The 8,773-nt window shown below is 38.3% G+C and overlaps 1 protein-coding gene across 1 annotated transcript in view; it reads left to right on the top strand.

The window, feature by feature from the left end:
• LOC121307498 (calmodulin-regulated spectrin-associated protein 1-like) overlaps positions 1-8,773 on the top strand; it is a 13,160-nt gene extending 4,387 nt beyond the window's left edge. Inside the window, exons 2-10 of the mRNA XM_041239679.1 lie at positions 4-1,486; positions 2,473-2,609; positions 2,767-2,975; positions 4,161-4,220; positions 6,010-6,112; positions 6,598-6,713; positions 6,961-7,079; positions 7,376-8,504; positions 8,647-8,773. Coding sequence (XP_041095613.1) covers positions 4-1,486; positions 2,473-2,609; positions 2,767-2,975; positions 4,161-4,220; positions 6,010-6,112; positions 6,598-6,713; positions 6,961-7,079; positions 7,376-7,672 — 2,524 coding nt within the window. The 3' untranslated portion in view covers positions 7,673-8,504; positions 8,647-8,773. The remainder of the gene's footprint in view (positions 1-3; positions 1,487-2,472; positions 2,610-2,766; positions 2,976-4,160; positions 4,221-6,009; positions 6,113-6,597; positions 6,714-6,960; positions 7,080-7,375; positions 8,505-8,646) is intronic.

Raw genomic sequence — 8,773 nt, 5'->3', positions numbered from 1 at the left:
AAGTGGCCGCTCAAGTCCTTGCCTCAGTACCATCTCCCAGGCCAGCAGTGTATCCATGGCAAGTGGGAGCATCAAGATGACCAGCTTTGCAGAGCGTAAACTTCAAAGAATTAACAGCCATGAGGCTAAGTCGAGCACCAGTAGCTCACAAAAGACTACCCCAGATGGCTCAGAATGTGGTCCTCTACCCTTGACCACTTGGAGACAGAAACGAGATCAGAGCCCTACCAGGCAGAGCAAAGACAATGTCCACGTTCTAGCTTCTGAGCTAGTACAGCTTCACATGCAGTTGGAGGAGAAAAGAAGAGCGATAGAGACACAGAAAAAGAAAATGGAAGCCTTGTCTGCAAGACAAAGACTAAAGTTGGGCAAAGCAGCCTTTTTGCATGTTGTAAAGAAAGGGAAAGCTGAAAGTATTCCTCAGCCCTTAAAACCAGATTACCTTTCAAAAGAGGAACCAAAGGTCAATGGGGAAAGCTTTATTTTGTCTGTGCAACAGTCTAGAGCTGAAGAAGTTTCCTCAAACAACAACCTTCAACATCCCCAAGAAGTGCCCAAAGAAAAGGATACACAAGAAAGCAGAAGTACAGTGAAATGGGCAAGAGAATCTCCAACTCCACCTACTGTCCTGGATACAGACAATAAGTTAAATTCCACAATCTTGTTGGATGACAGTGGTTCTGAAATTGACATGAATGAATGCAACCGGTCAATTGACATGTTGAATAATGCTATAAGCACCATTCAACAGCAAATGATGCAGCTTTCCCTACAGCAGGATCTACTGATGAAACAAAATGTTCAGTCTCCTAGCACAACTTCCCCCAATGGTAAAAGTAGCCCACCTGAACAAAAAATCAGGCCAGCTGTGCATTTTATGGAACCACTTTCTCCAACGGGAAATGGGACAGTGCGTAAGCCTCCTCGTTTTGGTCTGGGCCGGAGTCCTCGTTCAAAGCCGACAGACCTAAAATTTTCAAAAGAAAAACAGCAGAGTGCCCCTCGTATTATTACACCAACTCAAAGCATAGAAACGCTTCCTCATTTAAGACACTTCCCAGGTAACAGAACAGCTAAAGCTGAGCCAGAAGATGCAAGTCCTATCAGCGGTGTTCCTGTGGAATCGAGAAGTGTTATTTTAGAAAAGGGCTCACCGAGGTCTACTTCAAACGTCAGACTGCACGATGAGGCCAACCAGCGGATATTTGTACTTTCTACTTCTAAAGATACTAACAACGTTTCAGAGCAAGAGTATAATGAATGTCAAGCTAACCACCTACAAGAAGCAGAGTTAAACTCTTCTGATGGTTCTGGGAAGGAGAACGTTCCTTTTGAAGAGTCATCGAAAAGTAAAACTCAACTCATTGAAGTGGATCTTTCTGACTTGAAGGCACCGACTGAAGAAGGGAGCTTTGAAATTCAGGACACATCGACAGACACGATGGGCGAGGGAGACCAGAAGTCTGTTTTGGGATTCTTCTTCAAGGTAAAGTATGCTTTTATGTGCTCTTTTCTGTTCCCCATCTGATGTGTGAGGATATCTGTAATGCCTCTTTTCCACTGTACAATCAAGCCCTCACAGTGTGGTTAATGGGAGCCTGTTCTTTTTCCCTGCACAGAGCTACTGACTGTCATGTGCAATGAAAGACAGTTATTATTAATTGTTGTTATTAATTAACTTTACTAAAAGATAAACAAACAGTGTTCAAAAAATAATAGACCAATGGTACAGCTGTATCTTTTATCGCTATATTTTGTAAATATATTTAGGAATTTCTTTATAATCCACAAATTTTACTGATTATATCGACTTAGTTCTCTTGAAGGGGAAAAAAGAATGTTTTAAAAAAATATGATTTGCCAAAGATATCCCATTTAAGGATAGTTGTTGTTTTTTCTAGTTTTTTGTTTGGATGCGAACGCAACGAGAGCTGTAGTTATATGCATGGTAAAGCTGTATAGTATTTAGTTTGATTATATTTAGTTTTATTTCTTATCTTTATATTAATATAACAAAGATCAAGGATGAGAAATTTGGTTGAATTTTGTGTTTTTGAGTTAAATGCTTCAAACCGTCAGAAATTTGGGCATAAACTTTCTGATTTCTTCCGAGCCCTCATGGGTCGGATGTGCAAGTGGAGAAGGAGTAAAAGACTAATCTATTGTCTATCAAATAACCAAACAGATGAAGAATGCTAAAATCAGTTGATGAAATAAGGGATAAGGTTTAGGCATCTAAAAAACATTTTTTATAAATTCACTTTTTCACCACTTAGCAAAAAGATAACAGGTTATTTAGTAAATATATCTGTCTTTCATGCCTAAGACCAGGACCAGTTAACAGCTGTGTTTAGTGTAGTTATTTTTCCTACTGTGTTGAAAGACAAAGTATTTGTGAGGTATTAAACAGGGTTGATGAATGGAATTGTCTGTATAAAAATGTGTCCTTAAAATGTGACTTTTGAATTGCAGGACGAGCAGAAAGCTGAAGATGAGCTGGCAAAAAAACGTGCTGCCTTCCTCCTGAAACAGCAGCGTAAGGCTGAGGAGGCTCGTCTGAGAAAGGGTCTGCTCGAGGCAGAGATTGAACAGAAACGCGAGGAGGCGAGGTATTGGCTGTCCTGGTTTTTTTCTCTAATCACTTCTATTTTTGAACAAACGTGAGTGCCATAACCCTACTAACTTGAATCTGAGCTACATCATTCATTCATAAAAGTCACATTAGGTGATAGGAAATGTTATTTAACACAGCTGTTGTTTTTCAAGGCGCAAAGCAGAGGAAGACCGAATTCGTAAGGAAGAGGAGAAGGCCCGGAGAGAGCTAATCAAACAGGAGTACCTGCGACGGAAACAACAGGAGATAATTGAGGAGCAGGGACAGGGGAAACTCAAAACAAAACCCAAGAAGCAGAGGCCCAAGTCTGTCCACCGGGAAGAAACCTACAGCGACACTCCATCCAAGTGCTCTTCTACTCGTAAGCATTGCATTTTAATATCTGAAGAGGCTGAAAAGTTTTTTTCTTGATGTTTTATTCAAATTCACTCACTTTCGTCAAGAGCAATTGACAGGATTATTTGGGCTGTTGCAAAAAATACACTCACAAACTCTGTTTTCTCCTCCAGTAGATAGAAAAGTAATAACATGGCATTAGTGTTGTTACTAACCCTTTGCATCGTACCATTTAACTTTAAAAGGAGGTGGCATATTTTGTGTTTTAAAATGTGTGCATGGAGTTATAATTGTGATGACACTTTCACAGGGCATTTTTTGGGGACTTTCTGTTGTTGCGAATATTAAAATCATAGACATATAAGCAGATACTAGACGTACGTGTATGTTACACCTTTACTTGTATCTAGAAAACAGCTTAAACAAATGTTCTACCTACAGTTTGTCACAATTGGATGCCAGTCAGGAGATATATGGCAAAACCTGTCATGGGGATCTCCTTTGTTATGATTGCTCTGATTTGTTGTATTTAGAGCTGTGGTGAGATGTACATTACTACCATTCATGTTTGTTTATGTCAGACGTACATAGAGGTTTTCTTCCTTGTATTCTTCTGGAACGTGTTTCCAACTAGCACATAATCCAAGGAGTAGTGAACACAAGCCTTTGTTCTTGAACACAAGCAAGCCTGCAGTAACCATCTACACATTGGGCATTAGTTAATGCTACACCTTGAAAATGCATCTAAACATTTATTTAAAACTGTTACGATAAATATAACAAACTTTGTTTTCCTTGCATCACACATCCTCTCTTCATCCCACTTGCATGGTTTGAGGCCTCTGTACTGATGAATGCTGTATTTTCAGAACTGCTTGCCCAAAGATTGATGAAAGCTTGCATGGGTGTTTCTGACCGACTTTATCACAGGAGTGACCGCTGAGGCACTGAGCATTTCTGATATATTTGCATAGACATCCAGTATGATATTTAACATGCTATGGATGTATATGATGGTACAGTCACCTGTATGATTGTGTCCTTGGCATGGGGATATGTATGTTCATGGCATGCCTTGTTTGTTCTCTTTGGAACAGTGTATTAGCTTAAGTTCCCACTGGAGCTGGAAGGGCACTTGTTGTTTCAGTCCCTCTCTGTCTGTCAAGTAGATTCTGAATTGTGTTCAGTTTTCCTTTTATCTTATACACAGGAATACCTCGCAGAAAACAAATCCCGACTGCCTGCCGGAGTCCCGGTGACATTTGGGGAGGTGAATGATATTTTCAAGTGCCTTGTACCATTGGTCATAAATGAAAACATGGTGTTGGATGCAAAGGGTTAATACATTCTTGCCATCTACAAATGCACAGACTGAAATGTGAAAATCAGGCCACGCTGTAGCACATAGGTATTGACTTTGCATACAGAGGTTCCCACACTTGTTTGGGGACCCCATTCAAAAGGGACTCCCAACTGAAATGAGGAAACAGAAATTCACACAAAACAAACTGTTGTAGACGGGGGACTGTTTCTAAATACAAGATTAAAGAAGGATTTTTTTGTTATTTTTAAATACAAAATAAACTGTTATATCCCTGTTCATACATTAAATACAGAAATAATATTCTGGGAATTCACAAAAGGATTTTCTAGTGGTGCACCAATAATCGGTAGCCTGTCGCCATGGCACTGATATAAGGAAAAAAAAAAACGGCCGGCAGTTTTAGTTATTATAGCCGATTTTAATGTACACTGATATTCGTGCTTGAATTTTTTCCAGCACACAATTGAATGTTTGGTCAGGCGCGTACTATAATAATGAAGCAAGAACTTAGACAGTCATTTTCCCAGTGCTGTGTAACGTGCGATCAACCTGCAGTAATATGTCTCCAGTGCAGTGTTTGGATTTATTTATTTTTTTACGTATCTGAAGACAGCAATAGGATAGTGAGTTGTGTGCAGCAGAACAGATTTGATGCTACGTTTAATCCAGCGATGAACTGTGAATACAATATTATTCAGATACTTTTAAGACACGAATGTTCACCTGCCCCGTGCTGCTCAACACTCTCTCTGTGTCCGAACAGCAAAACAAGTCCTCTTATTGCAGATTATCAGGTTGTTTTTATTATTATTATTATTATTATATATTATTATTATTACACAATGTGCTTCAAAATGGCCTTTTGTCATTTTTGTTTATCTTGCTTAATCTGCATTGGTTTCAGATGTGTTCTGCAGAATTTTGAAGCAGAAATTCAAGCTTGACAGTTTTGTAACCAGAAATTTTATATTTTGACTATATATATATATATATATATATATATATATGTGTGTGTGTGTGTGTGTGTGTGTGAACAATTTGTTATGCCGCATTTAAGCAGTGTATGCATTTAATGAACCTTTTTGTATTTCACATTGTGTAGCCTACATTTTTCTACTGTACAGTAAAGGTAGAAGTTATGTCACATTATAGATTTTTTTTTCTACAAAGTGTTTTTATTAGTACAAATGCAAAGTGTTTTTTTTTTTTGTGACCTGTGTTGTAAAACAAATGTATAAATTGCTGTCAAGCACACAATATAATACAACGTTATTCGAAGTAAATGCAACTAGTAAACAAAACCTGTTCATTTGTCATAAATACAAGCAAATGATATCTGTTCATTTTTTAACATTTATAATTATAAAAGTTTAAATGTAGGCCTTTTGCCTATTCTAGTAGTACAATAGGTTATACAATAGCTTACCTGTACTATCTGTTATTATCGGTATCTGCTGATATGGAGAGATAACTATCGGCTATCAGTATCTGCAGTGAGAATTTTTATAGGTGCATCCCTAGTAATTTCTTTATTGTAAAATAATTTCAGCAGGCACTGCAATACTATGTGAGTAACTTTTGTGCAATTAAACATCTACGAAGGAATGTCTGCCACATTTGTTTCTTTTGTACATGATCTCGATCCGTTTACCTTGTACAATATGTGCTTTGTCGGACATGCTGATTGAGAAATGTCTTGATCCTTCTAACTGCTTAAACTGTGTTCCTTTTTCAGCTGATAACTTGAGCAGTGCCCAGTCTGGCTCCAGTCTGTCTTTGGCTTCAGCAGCTACCACTGAAGCTGAGAGCGTGCACTCTGGTGGGGCTGCATCTCAGCGGTAAGTCTTTGTATTGAGTTTTTTTTCTACTGTCTGAAATTAGCTGCAAATTGATGTAATCTTGCCTTGGTAAGATTGAGGAAACTTATGTGCCCCAACTTAACTGTATGTTTTGCATGTACTTACATTCATCACAGTTTGCAGTTTTTTTCTAGTTTTTTTTAAATACTCTGTACTGTCAAGAGTTCTGCCAGCCCATCCTCATGTATCTCCAAAATCTAATCAGCACATCTCTATACAAAGCTTCAATAATATTGTTTCCAGCCCTATTGGATAGGAGGTGAAGTCAAGGTGACTTGACACATTCCCCAGTGCTGTTGGTTATGCCTTCAAAGTTTCAAGTAAATGAAACAAATAGTCCTAGAGGTGCAGCAACAACCAATACATCAAAACTCAGATAAATTGCTCTTTGGACTGCTGCCCTGGAGTGCTTTCTTTTCTAGCATTTCTTCACAAACCTATAACTGTGTTACTTTTGCTTGCAGGGGGGATTCCGTGGAATCATTCCTTGGGCTGAGCAGAAATGCCAGCAGAAACACTGAGCGAGACTGGGAGAATGCATCGACAGCATCCTCGGTTGCATCTGTGGCTGAATACACTGGTACAAACCCATTTGGTTCAAGTGCTTTAATTTATTGATTAGCAGTTCATTATTTAAATATTTATATTTGCCAAGTATGCTATATACTGTAATGGTTTTTCAAGTTGTTGTTCCATTATTTTTTATTTATTTATTTATTTTTTAAAATGACAGAACTACTGGTAGTAAAATGAAGATGATCATGTTAGATGGCTATTTTGAGATCTGTTCAGTTATTTAGAGCTAATTTTAAACCTTTTTTGTGCAGGTCCAAAATTATTCAAGGAACCCAGTGCAAAATCAAACAAAACAATTATCCACAATGCTATTTCACATTGCTGCTTGGCTGGAAAAGTCAATGAACCACACAAGAATTCAATTTTGGAGGTATGGATTTCATATTGGAGCTTTACAATGTAAACTCGGAAACTAACTGCAAATCTATGGTGTGACCTATAAGAAGTACTTAAATTGCAGCTCCATTCCAGTTTTGCTGCTGTAAAACAGTAAATAAATACAATTGTTTTAAAGCATAATGGATTGAGAATAAACTAGAACAGCAAAGCTGCCATTAGCTTGTATATGGATATGGAATTATTATAATTTTAGTAGAATATTTGTACGTGTTACAAAGATGATGTTCTCTTAACATTAAGGTAATGTAGTTGTATTTCTCTTTTCAGGTAATTGAGAAGTGCGAATCCAATCACCTAATGATCCTCTTCCGCGATGCTGGCTGCATGTTCCGTTCACTTTATTCCTACTTCCCTGACACTGAAGAGATCCACAAGGTGACAGGCACTGGGCCAAAGAGCATCAGCAAGAAAATGATCGACAAGCTTTACAAATACAGCTCTGACCGGAAACAGTTTAACGTGATCCCTGCCAAGACGGTGTCCGTCAGTGTGGACGCTCTGACCATTCACAACCATCTATGGCAAGTCAAGCGGCCGTCGGCTCCAAAGAAATCAGGGAAATGAAGAGTGATTCTGGAGGGAAACTTTTTTGCTTTCGTCCTGGACAGAACGCGTCGACATCAGCACTGTATATTTTCCAGTAGAAACTTTAAAAGGTTTTTCGGATCTAACTTACAAATGGGACACAGTAAATGCTGTGTAGGAACATGAGATTGTAATCGTTCTGAAGGAGTGCTATTTTGGAATCTCAGAATTGTCTTTGGAGAAACAGAAATAAGCTGGATCTTGGTGCTGTCTGTTCAGGTTTTTTAAACAAAATGCATGTGGCAAATTTTCTAACCAGTGGATTTCTTTTTACTTGAAGTATTGTTTGGCACTAGTTGTGGAGTATATTTATTTGCGGATCCACTCTTTTGAAGCGACAGAAAAATCTTTGGAGGCAGGAAACTTGAATCGGGGATTCTGTATCCTCTACCCTGAACCAGGAAACTATGGAGTGGACATAGATTCCTTTTACTGGCTGGAGCGAAAACACTACACTTGTTCTTTATAATATAATTCTGACATCACATAATGCAAATCATCAGATAATATACCGCCAATGTGTCTCCCAACTTCTCTCAAAACATGCTGCTCGGAAACATTTTTCTATTTTAAACAGAAAAAACCCTGAGAAACACTATAGGCATTCATTTACTGTGGTACTGTTTGTCTAGTTGTATCTGCTTTTAATATAGAAGACTGGTTTATTGAATTCAGGATCACAGCACTGGTGGCACAGAATTATGGGAATATAATAAAAAGAAAAAAGCTACTTAATAAAGCTAAAACCTTTGACAGGTAAATTGGTACAAACGTTTGTTTATTTTTTAAACCTATGTATGGTCTAAAGCAGGTATCTCCAACCCTGGTCCTGGAGGGCTGTTATCCCTCCTGGTTTTTTTCTAACTACACTAAATGAATTAATTGGACCAATTAAGCAAAATAGGGTACCATTGGAACAAAAACCAGGAGGGACACCGGCCCTCCAGGACCAGGGTTTGAGATCCCTGGTCTAAAGGGTGAAAACAGGTGTTATTTTATTTGTTACAATAAGAAATTGTTAGAGGTATTTCAGCACTGGGCACGGTATTCCTCTATGAAGGTGCACTTTCAGATCACATT

This window comes from Polyodon spathula, chromosome 56 (genome assembly GCF_017654505.1).
Source record: "Polyodon spathula isolate WHYD16114869_AA chromosome 56, ASM1765450v1, whole genome shotgun sequence".
Classification (NCBI taxonomy): Eukaryota; Metazoa; Chordata; class Actinopteri; order Acipenseriformes; family Polyodontidae; genus Polyodon; species Polyodon spathula.
The sequence above is the reverse complement of the archived record's forward strand: the minus strand, read 5'-3'. Positions and strand labels throughout refer to the sequence as shown.